The 17,271-nt window shown below is 40.4% G+C and overlaps 1 protein-coding gene across 5 annotated transcripts in view; it reads left to right on the plus strand.

Moving 5' to 3' along the window:
- Positions 1-17,271, plus strand: part of macrod2 (mono-ADP ribosylhydrolase 2) — a 423,353-nt gene that overhangs the window by 391,168 nt on the left and 14,914 nt on the right. For 2 of the 5 annotated variants that reach the window (XM_067609731.1, XM_067609735.1), the window contains exons 10-15: positions 6,182-6,220; positions 7,927-7,986; positions 13,550-13,588; positions 14,011-14,055; positions 15,450-15,590; positions 16,229-16,297. In XM_067609731.1, the coding sequence (XP_067465832.1) occupies positions 6,182-6,220; positions 7,927-7,986; positions 13,550-13,588; positions 14,011-14,055; positions 15,450-15,590; positions 16,229-16,297 (393 nt within the window). The remainder of the gene's footprint in view (positions 1-6,181; positions 6,221-7,926; positions 7,987-13,549; positions 13,589-14,010; positions 14,056-15,449; positions 15,591-16,228; positions 16,298-17,271) is intronic. The other 3 variants (XM_067609733.1, XM_067609736.1, XM_067609734.1) reach the window with 2 other exon arrangements.

The raw sequence follows: 17,271 nt of genomic DNA on the forward strand, positions 1-17,271 counted from the left end.
AGATTGCCTTAATAGGATCAGAATAATTCAACTACTTGTCAATGAAGCCATAGGCTGATATTTTACATAATTGTTGATATTCTAATGTCACTTTAATGTCAGATTTGATTGACTGTAATAATGATCCTCGGCAGTGAACGTCTTCTTCGAGAACTAAAAAATTCAGGGGTGCATAGCAACCAGTGATAGTCCTTGGTTACTGCTCCTCAGTCCTGTGAAATAAACAAACATCCATTATCTTCTACCCCTACTCTCTTCTCTGTCTCTCTCTCAATTCCCCCCTTTCACGCCATCATCTTTTTTTCGGGGGCCAGCAGCAGTCACCAGCCCTGATGGGGGCTCCACTGAGGATTGAGTTGAATAGCTGGGGAGCTGAAAGAGGCTGACTGGCTTCACCAGCCTTAGCATTACCTCCCATTTACCTCGCTTTTCCCTCCCCACCTCCCCAATGGAATACCAGCTCTCAGGCCTTCATCTCGCTGCTCCCAGATGGAGAGTGTTTTGTTCCCCGTGCGCTCCTGTCATCTGTCCTGCTCTCCGCCCAGGCTTTTTCCTGAAAGATTACATTCTGGGGAGAGACCTTAATTATATTGCCTGCCCCCATGCACCCTGCACCCGTCTCATCATATTAGTGCTCTGAGATGAGAATCTGGAGTTGTTGTTCTCCAGTTATCACTCTCGCCATTTACAAGTGCTGTCAGTGGATAAATGCCCTATATCTCTCCATGACTGGGAACAGGGAAGAAACAAAACAACAGACTCTGTGTGTGTGTGTGTCACAAAGGGAAATCAGAAAAGTTTTAGGGTTACATTATTAGAGGATAACTCTTAAAAACTACTGTTTACCTACATGCATTGAGTTGCTAATGAGGCTGGCAGAGGTCCGTCTTTGATTAAATGTGGGTTTGTTCCAAAAGGATACCACAGCACATATGATGCCAGCCCAAGTGCTCTTTCTCATCACAGCATCTCGCCTGTCACATGCCCTTTGACCTCTAGGGTCAGGGCCAGCTTTATCACTGCTCTCTGTGCATGTGAGGGCTGGAGAGGACATTAATTTCATCATAGACCAAGTGGCTAAATCAGTGTGACATTCCCACTTAGGGTCACTGTCTGGAGTGAGGCAGGCAAGCTTTTTACAACACACTTGTCTACTCCTGTTCTGATCTTTCACCTTGTGTGCATGTGCAGAGCTTTCACCATACTCTCTTTTAAGATGTTAAATATGGAAAAACTCAAAGATAACATCATAACTGGTGCTGTGATTGTGGACTAGACACTCATGTTGAGTGTAGGGGAGTGAATTCATATGTTGTTTTGTTTTTTCTTCCAGCCAGACTGCACCATGTTAATGAGTTTAGAAGTAGTTGATAGGTGTGCTTTAAAGAAAGAAATGCTGATTGGTATCATGTAGGGAATGTAAAACCTTGTTGTGTGAAAAGACTTGCATTTAGCCCGCGCAGAATGGCAGTAGTGAATCAGAGACTGTGAATTAGCTCTGCAGGTGTGCTGAAGGGCTTTCAGAACATCTCATCATCCTCACTGCTAGAGACAGACAGTCCAGTAGATCTCGCGGCAACACCGAACGCATCATACAGAAGCCTGAGACCATACTGTCTCCCGCAACATCCTCTCACTTTCGATAACCGTCTGTGAAATCGGCCCTCCCTGTTCTCTCACCCTCTCTCCCTCACTCATTCTCACTTGCACCTCTCCTTGTTCCCATGCCACTCGCCCAATACCTCATTCTTTCACTTTCTGTCATTCCTCCTCATTATATCGAGGAGGAGCTTCTCCGCCACCTCCTCGATCAGCAAGCTGTTATGAAGCGGTTGTGAATGGAGGCCTTGATCTTTCTGTAATTTGTATATGTGTGTGTGTGGTCGTGTGTAAGTGAAACTTCCCTGTGACATCAGTCTCAAGCATGTCTAGGGCTGAGAGTAGGCACAATAGATTTTTTATTGAAGTCTTACTATTCTCATTTTTCATCGTATAGCTGTTCTCCTCATATTCAAGCAATCTGTCAAGTGACAATGACTGGAGCAGGAACGTGTAAACAGGACATTTGCATACAGGAAATTGCTTTATTACAATGTGCATTCCCACAAGCTGTCATTATGTGAGAGCTAAAATATGGTTACATCTCTGCAGAAGGAGGAAACTGAGAAATAGCCTGTGCACATATATATAAATATATATATAAAACAGCAGGATTGACCTAGTCACACATTGAATATTTGAACATTAAGATCAGCACACATGACTACAGATTTTTTTTTTTTTTTTGGCAGTGGTATGTGCCCAGTGTTCAAGCAGGTCCACCAATGGAACAGCTGATTGATGAGAAATGATGGAGTTCTCACAAACAGACAAAGGCCTTTTAATGTAGCACCAGCTTAAGGAGCACTTCAGTTGTTTAGAGTCATACCTTTTGCAAAAGAGGCCTCTCAAACACACAAATACTGAAATATGCAAGTAGACAAACAAGCTGATAAACACAGAAACTACATATACAGTTTTGCCTCTGTAGTAACATTCACCATCCATTGCCTACTATGCCAACTGAGCTCATAATCGATGATATAATGACCTATTCATTACTTCAAAAAGCCATAAACTGTAAACATCTCAAAGGTGCTGCCTCACAGCGAGGCTAAAAGGACAATCAGTGTTTATATTGTTCGAGAGAATACACACACCAAGAGTCAGGGGTGTCATGCAGTAAATTTAGTACATGTACAGTACATGTATATTTACCGAAGTACTGTCCTTAAGTACAGTTTTGAGGTAATTGTACTTTACATTTCCATTTTGTGCGACTTAATACTTCTACTCCACTATATTTCAGAGGGACTACTTTTTACTTAACTACATTTATTTCACAGTTATAGTCACGAGTTACTTTTCAGACCAATATTTTATACGTATGACATATGATCAGTTTATGTATACGTTACAGATTAGACTATTTAACAGTATAATGTGTTTAAATTTGCTCTACCTTGACAACATTAAAATGCTGCCTACATCTACACACCAATTAATCAATTTTAATATTCTAATAAAATACACTCATCAAGCACTTTATTAGGAACAACTGAGCAATCTAATGCAATCCAATACAACAACTTTCCCATAAATTCTACTTATACAAAGCTTATACATTTTCAAAAAGTATTCCTAATATTTTGTCCACCCATTAACATACATGAGGTGGGCAAAATATTAGGAACACTTTTCAGTTTATTGCACTCCGGTACACCACCACCCACTACAACCCAGTATTACGACAAAAAGCTGAAATTGTGTAAGCTTTGTAAAAGTAAAATTTATGGTAGTGCTGTTGTATTAGATTGCAATAAACTGTACAGGTGTTCCTAATAAAGTGCTCGGTAAGTGTATATACATGTATGATAAGTTTAACATTCTAATTTGGGCCATTTTGCATAGTGAGTACTTTTACTTTTGATATTTTAAGTACATTTTGCTGACAAAACATATGTACCTGTACTTGTAATTGATTGTTTTTTCCATTGTGGTGTCTACTTTCACCACTGATTTCTAATCCAATCTCATGTTGAATGGGCACTATGCTTCTGCCTAGAGTTACCAGAAAATTTCAGAGAAGTACCATGCTTCCATTAGAAGAAAAATCTGTAATCTTAAAGCTAAAAATATGAATAAGTAAAACCATTAATTGATTAACATTCAGGGCATAATCAAAGCAATTAATCATATGACATGATTCTATCACATATTCAGATTAGTTCATAGATCCTGATTGACCACATGCTTGCTTTGGCACATATTATTTGCAAGCATTGAGGCCGTGAGGCAGCTCTGGTTGTAGAGGGTAAAAGCATGTTGAAATTGATTCTGGTTACACTCCTTCACTAATATGATCCGGGTGGCTGCCCACAAGCTGGGCTCCATCTCTTCTTCTTCTCAATCAGCCACAGTGCTGACAATATTAACACAGCCCACAGATCTGCAGGGGCTGCTGCATTCTCTCCAACTGTTTCACTGACTTTCCAATTGACATTTATTTACATGGCTCTTGATACAGTCCATACTCCCAATCCCACAACCCACACACCTTCACCCAAATGTTCATAATCGAAGCATCCCCTCAACCCCCCACTGCTTTGAAAGAAGTAAAGCTGTGGTATGCAAACACTACTATCACACACATGTAATTTGTTGACAGAGGATACAGAGGGCTACAGGAACCCTGTGAAGTTTGAAAATGAACTGCGTTGGTTTCATGAGGCTATCCCTCGGGGCAGGGAAATGAGGAGACCATGGTGTGTTAGTGATATGACTGCCAGAAAGCACATTGGCTCAGAGTTTCTCAGTCAGCTTTGGCAGATATGAGGATTCAGTTTTAGCTCATCATATGTGAAAAAGTTCCCATGTTTGTGCATGAATCACAGACATGTAGAAAAGGTACAAATCCGTATACTGACTAGCTGCTTATCAGCATGTACAGTATTGGCTAGACATGGGTGCTTTTAGATAACTCAGAGGTTTCTTGGTTGTAATACAATCAGTTTAAAACTTAAAATCCAACAGCCAGAGCCAGTAGTCAGTTAGCTTGGCTTAGCTTAGCACAAAGACTCGAAGCAGGGGGACACAGCTAGCCTGGCTCTGTTCAAAAAGTAGATAAAAAAAACTCTCTACAAGCACCCCTAAAATCTCACTAATTGACATGTTAACTATCTTATGTGTCAAACTTCTCAATTAAGTCTTGGAAAGAAAGCAAATTAATGTATTTACCAAAATGTCTAATTACTGAACAGCTGATTCTCATCAGTTTCATATCATAATAGTTTCTATTCATTCGAAGATCAAGCAAGCCATCTAGTGTGAATCTGTCCAATTGTTTTGTCTTCACCCCAGACAGAAGGAAATGAAGAAAGGTGTCACATATTGTTATTGTAGACTATGACACATAAAGTTCCAGTGTTGACAGCAGTGTTGAGCAGTGGTTATATTGTAGTATGTGGCAGTAGCATGTTTCCATTTTTGCACCATTGTTATACTGTATCACTGGGCCTTCCTTTGTTTCCCCAAGCAGGGTTAGATTAATGCACTGTACCCTTTTATTCAGTGTTATACAAAAGAAAAGCCTGTCGCTGGATCCACAGGGAGCTCTGATGGTTACACTTCTACAGAACAGATGACAACAGCCTTTCATCAAAGCTAATGCTTGCTTTTGCTTGTTAACCACGGTGCAATCGTTGCACAGATTCACGCACAGCCATACAGACTGTATGTAGTCATACTGTACACGTGCCCTCGCACATACTGTGTATCCGTTCACGCGCATATTGAAAGGCAAGCACACACATACTGTATACATACAGTGGCATGACTCAAAGCATCTTGAGGCATGCTGAGCTGAGCGAGATCTGAGTGTGTATGAGTGTGTGTGTTTGTATGATGGAAGTCAGGAGCCGTGAGCAGGCATCCACACTTACTCTCTCTCTGTCTCTCACGCTGCAGTCCCTCCTGAAGCAGCATCCAAAGCCTTCTTCTCATCTCCCACTGTGCAACTCAACTGATCCACCCAGAAACACCTCTAGTTCACTCAGTCTGTCTCACACAATGGACTCATAGAGAAAAGAAGAGAAAATCAAAAGGTTTTTTTTAAGGCGCAGTTGTCCACCCCACCCTGCAATCCTTGTAATTTGAGGAAACAGGAGGTTTTGTGTCATTAATGCTGAGCCTACCGGTATAGATTTAATTGAAAAAGAATGTCTCATGAATTTGACCCCCTCACACACACATACACAGTCATTTAATGTAATAACTCACTAGATCCAAGGCCGTCTGGTGCTGGAATTGAGGGAGGCTGTGAGGGGTTGCTGGTAAGATTTCCCAGCATGGCAGCTGGTGTGATGAAGAAGGAAGACGTGAAAATGTTTCAACAGCCGGCTGTTGGACATGTGAATGGGTTGGATAGAAAAGCTATCATATTTCAATCACATTCTGAGGAAAACACTGCAGATTATAGTTTCATTGTTTGACTGGTTCAAGCAGACATAAAGTACAAAGCAGTGTGGCATTGAAATGCTGTGCTCTAACATTATAATCAAGGAGACGAGTTGTGATGACTTGCTGTATCGTACATTATAAAATAGCATGGTTTGACACGCTTTCTTTTTTCCCCCTCTGCCAGACAATGACTTGGAGGGTACGGAGGAGCAGCAGAAGGGAGGTGAGTGACAGAATATTTCATGGTTGCCTTTTCACCTTAACATCTCCATTAAAGCACACAGAGGCTGAGTGAGTGGCGTAGCTTCAACTCGTGACAGTGATTTGCTAGGTTTTATGCAGCAGATGAAATTGAATGTTTATTCATTTGATGACAAGTTGAATCCCGGGCCTGACACATTGCAGTTAAAAATACTTCATGTCAGGTACATTACATTACAAGAGCTTATATCCACAGCTAATTCCCGACACCATTCTTTTCATCCAGCTTACGGGCACAATGCCTTCAGACCACCTCAACGAATGACAAAGAAACAGCAGAGCAACATCCCTCCGCAGCATGCGCCAGGCAATAGCACAAACACAACTGTCAGCGCATAATACTTTTATCACTGCACCATCTTGGCACACGGCCTGAAACTCCCAGATACTGCTTATCAGGATAAACTATTGACATTTGTCTGTGCACTGATGTCCTAAATAAGCAATGGCACCAACAGAAAGCCTCATGGAGGTGTGTATATTTTTTGAATAGCAGGAACAATGGATCCAATAGAGTTCAGCAGCAGTTGGTTTTTTTTCTTCTTGGTAGACAAAAAAAAGTAATTTTTATGAAAAGTTTGATGAAATGTACAGCCTCTAGCAGTTTTCTCCAAGGTAAAGTAGGTCTTAGAAAGCACCTGATGGCAAGTTTTCTTTCAGAGTACAAGGGGATTCAGGGCAGGGGCTTGCCAGGTCTAACTGCTGTTTCTGTTGTCAACGTCATAGCATGTGTGCAACCAACTAAGCAGAGAACAATGTTAGTTTTAGTGTCTGTCAAAGGAAATGTTCAGATTACCGTAGATGTAATGTAGGACCCAGGGTGCTATCAAAATGTTTTTCCTCCCAAAGTCACCCTCATGATTTGCCAATTACACGCATCTGTGTTTTCAATGAGATTCCATTTTGGGTGAACATAAAAGGGCTGCTTTATAAGTGCACTGTAAAATGTGATATTCCAGAGTGAAACAATGTGCACGTAATGGCTAAATCATAAAGACTTGGCTGAGAGGAACTGCATTTTAGAGTTTGTCCTATTGTTAGCGCCTGAGCGACTCTGTTGTTTTCTGTTGCGTTCCTCACCAGCTATTTAACACCGCATACAGTATAATAACACAGCACCAGACCAAATCAAGCCAACTGAAATAACCCCTGATAATTCCTAGCTCTGTTGTATCATCATGCCAGCCCTGCCCTGGTCCAGTTTGGCCTTGTCTGATAGGCCTCTGCGCTGGTGCCAAGGACTGGCCTTTTATTCTGCTCCATCAGCCAGAGTTTGAATCAGTGCTGCCTGGAGCCTATTCAAAGGTTCGAATGACTGCCATTCTCACATGGAATGGTGCTTTTGTCCAAGACTATACTCTGGAGTTGGTCTCAAAGCCTCACATTCTTCCCTCTTCTCCCACAGGAGTCGTTTTTTTGTCAGGCAGGTATAAAACAAAACAGCATAAGAGCCATTCTCCCTCAGGCTCTTGTAGCATGGTGAGCTGAGACAGAATGGCCAAGTTAGAATAATCATTGTTGCGCGGAGCTTGGCTTGCCAAATGTCATCCTTACTCACACCATCTCTCATCCAACAGTTCAAAATTGACAAGATCCTGATGGTTGGGGATAATAACAATGTGTCACTCTTGCGTCACTGAATTGCCATTTATTTTTGTTTATTTATAGATACCACACCACCATCTACAAAATCCACAACCAAGGAAGAAAGTGAAGACAGTAACAGAGGTATGCTTGATTTTGTATTGTAATGTTGTTGCTTGTTTTGGACATGCCAGGTAGCATTATTGGAAACAAAGAACATTAATATATGTTTACAGAAAAATGTATTTAGTGTGTATCACCCTGTTCACACCTGGCATTAATATGCGTCTTGGGTGATCCGATCACAAGTGGACAGCTCTAAGTATGTCAGTTCACACCTGGCATTAGAATGCATCTCCGCATACGTCTCAAGTGACCACTTGTGATCAGATCTCACTCCCCCGCTTTATATGCATATAATCACATAATTTCTGTTTGCAAAGACCAAATGTGTTGCTGTTTTTAACCAGCGGGGTTTCCAGCAGAATAGGCAGGGGAAGTGCCTAGTCTGCCAGAAATTAAAAGAAGAGGCTTGCAAAGATCTTGGCACGTGGGCAAAATCAAAACTCTTTGGCCCCAATGGAAATCAAACAGGCAAAATGGATTCTCGTGGATGGGGTACACACGAAACACGCTATTGTTGTGGCTTATTCTTGTTATTTTGCACTTCGATATGACACCATTGGGGTGTGAATGAGTACGTTCTTCTGCTTATGCAGAGGACGTCAGTTGAGTAGGCGGTCCTTCAGTGTGGTCCAGAATGTGGCCATATGCAGCATGGTAAATATACCAAATATAGCACTTTTCTAGTCTACCAGCCACTCAACATGCTTTACAACACATGCCAACATTCACGTTTTCACACACACATTCATACACTGATGGCAGAGGCTGCCATGTAAGGTGCCAACCTGCTCATCAGGAGTGATATAGGGCTTTACAGTGTTTCTAATGCTCACTTACCCATTCACACACACATATTTGGGGTTCAATATCTTGCCCAAGGACACTTCGACATGTTGACCGGAAGAACCAGGGATCGAACCACCAACCTACTGATTAGACGACCCACTCTACCTCCTGCGATCTCAATGTGTCCTCAGTGCGTTTTGGGTGCATTCACACCTGTACTTAGAGCTGTCAACTTGTGGATCACTCAAGACACATTTTAATGCCAGGTGTGAACAGGGCCAGTGGAGTAATAGAGTGTATTTTTGGTCAGTAATCTCTTGCTCTCTGGTGCAAGGTTCCTCTTTTGGGAAATGAATACAAGATGAAGCTTTGTCTTTTTTAAAAGAATGTTTTCTTAGAGGCAAACTTGTTTAAGAAGCCATTATCTGGCTATTCTGCAGTTTCAGCCCCTTTGGATGTGTAATATTGAAACAATTATAGGCTTCTCCGATACGATGGACCAAAGATAATTAGATTCTTACACTGGAGGGTGTTAGTAGGCAATTAAAATGGTACACCATCCATTTGTCTTCAAGCCTTAACGTTGCAGGGAATTTTTGAAGATAGCAGTCATGGTTGTTTTCTTTGGGGAAACGATTCCTCTCCGCTGATTGTGAGAGGCTGGACTAGATAGCGCTGTCACTTCAAGGGCGTCAATACATTCTATGTCTTTAAACAAAGCAAAATAACTAATTTCTTCCCGCCTATTCAACATACCTTTCCATAATCCACAGCAGTAATTCAATATGATTCACAAATTCAATCACCAGCATTAGGAGGGCATAAGTATTTTGTAATAATCTTTATAAATCCTAATTTATCAGGCCCGGCAGCTTAATAGTAACTAATCCATTCACAAAAGGCCTTGGCACAGCTTTCTAGCATGGGAACACTCAGTCCTTGAGACAACCTCTCTCACAGGAAGGGATTGAAATGATTTTGTACTGCCTGCACTGTAAAGGTTAGGTCTGGTTCGATGTAGCACATAGGAAGGATTAATCATAGAAAACACTCAGATGTCAAGATAGCACAGAGCAGAGGAAACGCTCGCTGCAAAAACAGAGTGTCAGCTATGTGAGACAGACGTTATAAGATGCTTGAGAATCTCATACCACGTCTGCACACCTGTGTAAGATGTTCTTACAAACAAAAATTCACCATATTGTCTATAGAGCCAGCAAAACAGGTCACATATTTGGTACAGTCGATATGTGGAGCACTTTTTAGAATAAATTACACTCTGCAGCAGTGTTGGTGGAGTGCGTGCCTGTCAATATGCCTCAGTGTGATCCATCACATCCATCACACTCCTCGGGGGATTCACTCTCCCCAGTCCATGGGTCAGGCATGAGGGGCTTTTAGCCACAGTACTGATGAAGAGAAAACATTAAGGCTTTTCCCAATGTTGTTCCATGATAAATACACTGGTTAGTGGACTGAGGGTAATTATAGGGCTGCTCTGTCCCAACTGCTACACTTACAATGCTTCTTGAGCCTGGGTGGAGTGAGGGAAGAAAACGGTAAAAAGCATGCAATTAACACAAACACCGAACTGTATGAAAGAGCACATAAACTGTGAAACAACCCACTGTTCAAACTCAGCACAGCAGCTTCTCCATTTTCTGTTGAACATCGAAACACATATTATATTGTATCTTGCTATGTATTATGATGTTACACTTATTTTATCTTATTAGTTGTTTAATGTTTTTTTACTACATTTTCCTTTTATTACTTTGTTATTGTGATATTTTTCTAAGCCTTAGCTTAACTGTCTAATGAATATTTCCCATTGACAATACATTCCTGTCTATGTTTAAGCTCTACAAAAATTAAGTTAAAATCATATTTACTTAAAGACCAACCCAACTGGTGAACATTTTTTTTAGATTTGAACAGTATTTCAGCTCCTCTTCAAACGGATCGAACACACAATCCCTCGTCAACTGCAAATAACCCCGAAGTGTATTTGTGAAAAAGGGTCACAGATTAACTATGTGTGTATGTGTGTGTTATGAGCTATGTTGTGATGTAATCCACATGAAACAGAAGCACAGCATGCAGAGGCTGCGAGCTATAGAAAGAAAAAGAGACGCAGAGGGGAAGGGTAGGTGGGAGGGGGAGACACAGAGGCGAACGCTGGCACAGAGGTCCAGGACCGGAGTATAAAGGAGTCTCTTTAGAGGACACCTGAGTTGGCAAGCAGCCCCACAGCATCTATTATTTGATATCAGATTGGTATTAGTGAGATTAGTGGATGTCACAGGGCACAGTAAAATGTGAACATTGAGCCAGAAATCAATTCCTGGCTGGATATGGTTTGCCTGGCATGCTTGAGCTTCTGGGAAAGACCAGAGCAAGAGAAGGAGAGATGGTGAGAGATGGCACCGAGTGTGGACACGGAGATTAATAAATCTGCGTGGACAGACAGCGAGCCTCTCCATGGGATGCCTTTTACACTGTGGCAGCCGTCAAGCATCGCCCACAAACGCACACTCATTCCACATGAAAAAAGGTCTTTGAATTATAGCTTTTGGTCATCTCGGAGCCCTTTTTTCCTTTTTACACATGTCTCATGAATTTTTCAAGGTTTTTTTTTTTTTTTTTTTTTTTAATCTTTTTTGTCCTTTGCTCCAGTTGGCTTTAATGGAAGGAGTAGAAGACAGGGCTGGGGGGAAGAGATAGAGCATAGCTAGGGTGTGTGAGTATGTATGTGAGTTAACTTGGTCACATTTCTATTCATTCCTGAATATAAGATGCTGATTTTACGTCCTAGTTGTTGTTGTTGTTGTTGTTTACTCAACGGTCATGCAAGTAGGACACTGAGGGAAGGTGGCATATCAGCATCTAAATTGTTTATATCCTTGTGATACTGTACCCCTGGATCTGTTGTTGACATAAATAAATCATTTAAGTGTTTGTGAGACTATATTTTTTTCAACAAAATGCCACGGTGCTGTTGCACACTCAACACAAGTGCAGGCCTAAAATTGCCTTTTAGTCGCTATATTTCTTAAAGTGGAATTCTCGGGAGAGAATTGACACTTGAGTCTTGAGGTGTGGACTTGGGCTGGAGCCCTTTTGTGTGAAGTACTATGTCAGACTCTGATTCACAGTGAAGACAGTTTAGTATAGTGAATATTAGGCAGGAAAGCTGTGACAATGCTGCCACCTGCTGCTTGGACTAGATGAGTGAGCAGCGTGGTGGAGGTGCTGGTTTGGTTTTTACTGTGTTGGGAGACAGTGTTCTAATTGAACTTAACTTGGAGCCATTATAAATCACAATCTGCCCCACATAGAATCTTTTGTTGTCTGGTTTGTGTGTGCATGTGCATGTTTATTCACAATCTGTCCCTTAGCATCCTTTATCACAAATTGAATACTGTTCCATTCGATAAGTCAAATAGGAATGATCAAATAACAGGGAGGAAATTGCATTCAGCCTTTTGTCATATCTGATATATTGTTGTTTGGGATCACTTTAGACAGATACAGAACAGTCATGCAAAAATTTTTAAATACAAAAGAAAGGCTTAGAGTGACCTCATGGCCAATGAAGCATTCATCTTAACCTGCTCTCCCAATGAAGTATTCTTTCCAGACCCCTGTCTGAGGCTCCATCTCAAAAATGCCAGTCATGATTAATAGAAAGGATTGCCATCTACTGTGTGTCACCAGCATTCTACATGATGGGCAGAGACACATGAGACAAACATGCAGCACTGGTAGAACTGGCCTTTTCCCCATTTAATAGAGGCTGGCATTTTTATTGTTCTGAGTGCAGGGCAAAATTGCATAGATATGGAAAAATGGTTTCTCTCTGCAGCTTGTTAAAAAAGCAATTATAGAAGCTGCACAATAGCCATTGTGGAGCATGTTCTCTTATTGGTGTCATGGCTTTCATTTACTCAATTTGTCCCAAATGTCATTGGTTTGTGTGTGTGTGTGTGTGTGTGTGTGTGTGTGTGTCTGGTCTGTGTGTGTGGGAGAAAAGGGTGTGGATGCAGGGATTTAAGTTGTTTTATGTTAATACTAAAATCTGACTTTTGGCATAAATTGGCTGTAATCTGCAATGGTGTTGAAGATAGTCACATAGTTTTTTGGGGAAAAAATGCTCTCATGACTCTAAATTTGAGGTTTATGAGGAGAAGTATGACGTCTATATGAACAATATGATGAGTGTCATTCCAGGCTGTTGCACTAGTATCTCCTCTGGAAAGTATTTTTATACAAAATCTTTTTTCGTGGCTCTTTATGAAAAGATTAAACATGATACTTTGGTATTCTGTAATCATCATTTAATCTAGTGGTGGCAGTGGTCGAATAAGTCGAATATTGAGATCCTTTATTTAAGTAAAAGTAGCAAAAATACTCCATTACAAGTAGAAGTATTGCATTTAAATCTTGAGGAAAAAGCATCAAAAGCAAAAGAATTCATATGTTATAAAATTAATGTGTATGTGGTGTTTTAATGTTGGAGCTGTGGGTTGTTCATTGTATTATATTATTCTTAGTGCGTCATTTTTTTATAAGCCAATCTTAGGTTTCTTGTGTCACATTGTTAATCATCAAACTAACTACAGCTGTCAGATAAATGTAATGGTGTAAAAAGTACGATATGACTCCTTTGCCCAGAGAGGACGAACAGTTTGTGATCATCAGTGTGACTGGTAGCTTTGTTATCCAGAGTGAATGACTGGCATCATTCCCGTGCATGTTTGTGTTTGGCTGATGAGTCCTCTCGCTCCCTTTTCAGGTAAAGAGGAAACAGGCGATGAAGAGGAGGGTGACAATGGTAATGTAGCTCTACGCACCATTAACATGTTCTGAGCCCCTTCGGCTCTACCAGTGCTTCTTGATGTCATTTGTCATCAAAAATTGAATTTTCTATTCACTCCAGTTCAGTCTTTCCATCCTGTGTGCCACCACTCTTACAAAAAAAAAAAAAGTTCTCTTATCACAGACGCATGGAACAAAGAAATCCCTCAATTATGTATGGCTTTAGAAGTGACATTCTTTTTCCCTTCTTTTTTGTCACTTAATTTATGCATGTCTTTGTGGTTCCATTGCTCTCATACAGCAGTACAAAGACAAAGCTACACAAAGAGATGGAATGAAAAGGCTGTTTGAGGTGATATCGAAAGCTAAGTCAGTTCAACTCCAGGCACTAGCACTGAACTCAAAATGTTTTCCGCTTTGAATTCCTCTGTTTTATAGATGCTGTGGGAAATGAAGATGTGGAGATGGAGAGTCAAAACCAAGGTACAGTACAGTTATAATCTAGGCTTCAGTATTCACAAGAGGTGTGAGATTATGTGTTATTGTCAGCGTGCAGGTTGCCTCTACACTCTGTCTACACATCACTCACTGAGAAGCAAGGAGCACACATTGATCTGTCTCTTATCTCTAGAGGAGATGGGGATTGTACGAGCTGACCGACGTGCACCTCATTGCTCTGTTTTTCACTATGACTTGTGTCTGTTTATGAATAGCGTTTGATTGAAGATCCAACCTGATCAGTCTTGTTAGAAGCAGAGGAGTATACACACAGCTCTAAACACATGTGTATAGGTTGGACCAACAGACCCTGAGACTCAGATGTGCTTTGTTGTGCTGACAGGGAGAGAGCCTTGAGAGAGTGTGTGCGCTAGCGTGTGTGCGTGTTACAATGGAGCGACCATTAACTTTGAGCTACAACCATTTCTCTTTCTCTGCGTATCCTCTGTGCTGCTGGTATATAATTAACATTCTGCATTTGCATACTGGCAGTGAGCAGCGCCTCGCCTCTCGTCTGTTTTTGTTTTATTCAAATCCCATCCCATTGACAAAGATTTGACAGATAGAGCCTCTCTGAACATGAATTTTGTAGATATTCTGTGAGAGAGTTACGGCAAATGCAGCCCTGGGACACTTTCCAAGACCTGAGATATATAATTACTTTCTCATGAGACACAAACAGAGAGGTAGAAGCTGGGATGAGCAAAGATATACAGTTTAAAATAACACCTGCAGTCTAATTGAGCCAAAAATGGAGCAGTTGCATCATTCTTGTTTGTGTGTAGGTGTGTGTGTTGCAGATGACAGCCAGAGACCACAAATCAATATGTTGTTCAATTATGTGGTCTTGGTTACTTTGTAAAAAAGTAACCTTTGTGCACAGATCTTATTAGCAAGCTCACTTAGAGAGAGTATCATATCTTCATTTTACATTCAGATTTTGTCTTTTAACTACTAATAATACACATATTTTAAGACTAGAACTATACTTGCCCTCCAGACTTTAAAAACTACAACCTAGCAAACTCCTTTTATGACCCGAACTGCTTCAAACACAAGAATCATAAATTAGTTGTTTTAGAAATCCACATTTAAACTAGCTTATTTTGCCTAAAGCTAACACCTGCTTCTTTAGAAAATGTCTTTTTTAGTTTCTGACAGTTTTTCCTTCTTACCTGTCAACCGCCGTGCCTTCAAACTGGAAAAGAGCAACCTGTTGGTGTGAAAATGTTTCTGTAAGATTTCTGTCAGCAATAATGAAGTACGGGCTTGTTTTCTTCCACGTCTTACAGGCTTTAATGTGAAGACTTTGACTCGCCAAGCCGGAAATTAATCCTTCAAAACTTTTTTTTTGTATTTTGATGTTGGTTTCCCTCCAGATGACGATTCAGGCCACGAGGAGCCAAATCAAGAAAAGGATAAAGATGAAAATGAAAACCGAGACAAAGATGAAGATATAGGCATGGACAACAACAAAGATGAAGACAAAGGTGTCGAAAAGGATAATGATGAAGACAAAGGTACGTATGTACATAAGGGTACACGTGTTTGTTTCCTTTTACGTCAAAAACTTGGTGCGAAAGTTGTCAGTCACCAAATTGAAAAAAATGGTTTAGTTGATTGCCTGATTTCATGAGAGTTAATCTATTTTCTCTGTATGTAGCAAAATATGGAGGCACTGAGGCAGACAGATATATATGAAGAAGTCAGCTCAATACATGAAACTATGATGGTTGACATAATGACAGCATAACAAAATGAAAACATAGATGTTTACATTTTTGGTTTACCAGCAGTCTAAAATTACATGGTTGGGAGATGGAACACTACAAATGCACAATAAGAGTGTTTTTTTTTTATTTCTTTCTGTCAGCATATGAATCTATGCAAATGTATCGCTCAGCACAGAATAAGCAGAACCAAGTGAGGAGGATTACAGATTGGACATAGAATATTCTGTCACTGGAGCCTCACAGTACACACACATATATGCACACACACACGAAGCAAACCACACTCACAAAGCTGATCTGATTGAAGACATGACAGGTCAAGCCTCTTTTCGCAGGCACGTGGGTGCGATCGCTTGTCTGCAAAGACACTGATGTAATGTGAATGAAGTGTAACAAACGTCAGAGCTGTACTTCCTTTTTTCCAGCAGAGGAAGAGCAGCCTGCTGCAAAGATAGAAGAGGATGACACAGGAAAGTCCACTGTGGAGATGGAAGGTAAGATCAATTTTTTTTTTTTTTTTTTTTTTGGATTTGATTTGATTTAATCAGATCAAGAGTCTGACTGACTGACCGACTCTCCATCAAAGTGTTTTTGCCTGTCCAGTTTGTTGTATTTGTATACTTGTGTATCGAATTAGTATGGTCAGCATATGTTTTGATTTGTTTTGCTGTACGTCAAACTATTTTTCCGCTGGCATCAGTCTCTGCCTACCAATATCTACAGTGTCACATCACTGTGTAACATCACTTTATACAAGGAATACTCATGGCAGAGATGCTTAGGTGGCATCTTTGGAAGCCATGTTGGTAAAATACTGTAACATAGAAAATAAGATAAAATAATAATACAGCTTAAAAACAGTAGCTTTGTTAAAGGAATAGGCTGGCAATATTCTTTTTTTTATATTGTCAACAAATCCCATAAAAAGACCAAATCAACAATGATTAATCCTACTATTAAATGCTGTATGTATATGTAGCCTGTTCCTCTGTGCCACAAAGCTCCATAGTTGTCCAAAAACAGTTATGAGCCATGCTGTTGGACTTGGCTGATATGTTCCTTCATGATCACTGTAGTTTATTGTGAGTCTATCACACGATATACTATCGTAGTGCAGTACATACTCACTAGAGCATCAAATGTTAATCTGCAGGTGATAATAGTCCCATCAAATGCAGTATTTACTCCTTTTTGAGTGATGTTTGTTAAATAGTGCAGTACAGCTTGTAGCTCAGTGCCACAGACAGGTTAGGGAAGACAGAAAACATTTAGAGACTAATTTAGACTAACTAATTTGTTGGTGGTTTTTGGTCTTGTCATGGGATTTATTGATAGTAAGAAAAATATAGAACACTGCCAGCCTTCTCCTTGAAATTTTCACTAAAGAAGCACAAAAGCAAAGACCATATTTTGGAGGAAAAAACACTTTTTAAAGACAGTCGACTTTAAATGAAAATATTGTGTCCAG

Source organism: Thunnus thynnus, chromosome 14 (assembly GCF_963924715.1).
Source record: "Thunnus thynnus chromosome 14, fThuThy2.1, whole genome shotgun sequence".
Taxonomy (NCBI): Eukaryota; Metazoa; Chordata; class Actinopteri; order Scombriformes; family Scombridae; genus Thunnus; species Thunnus thynnus.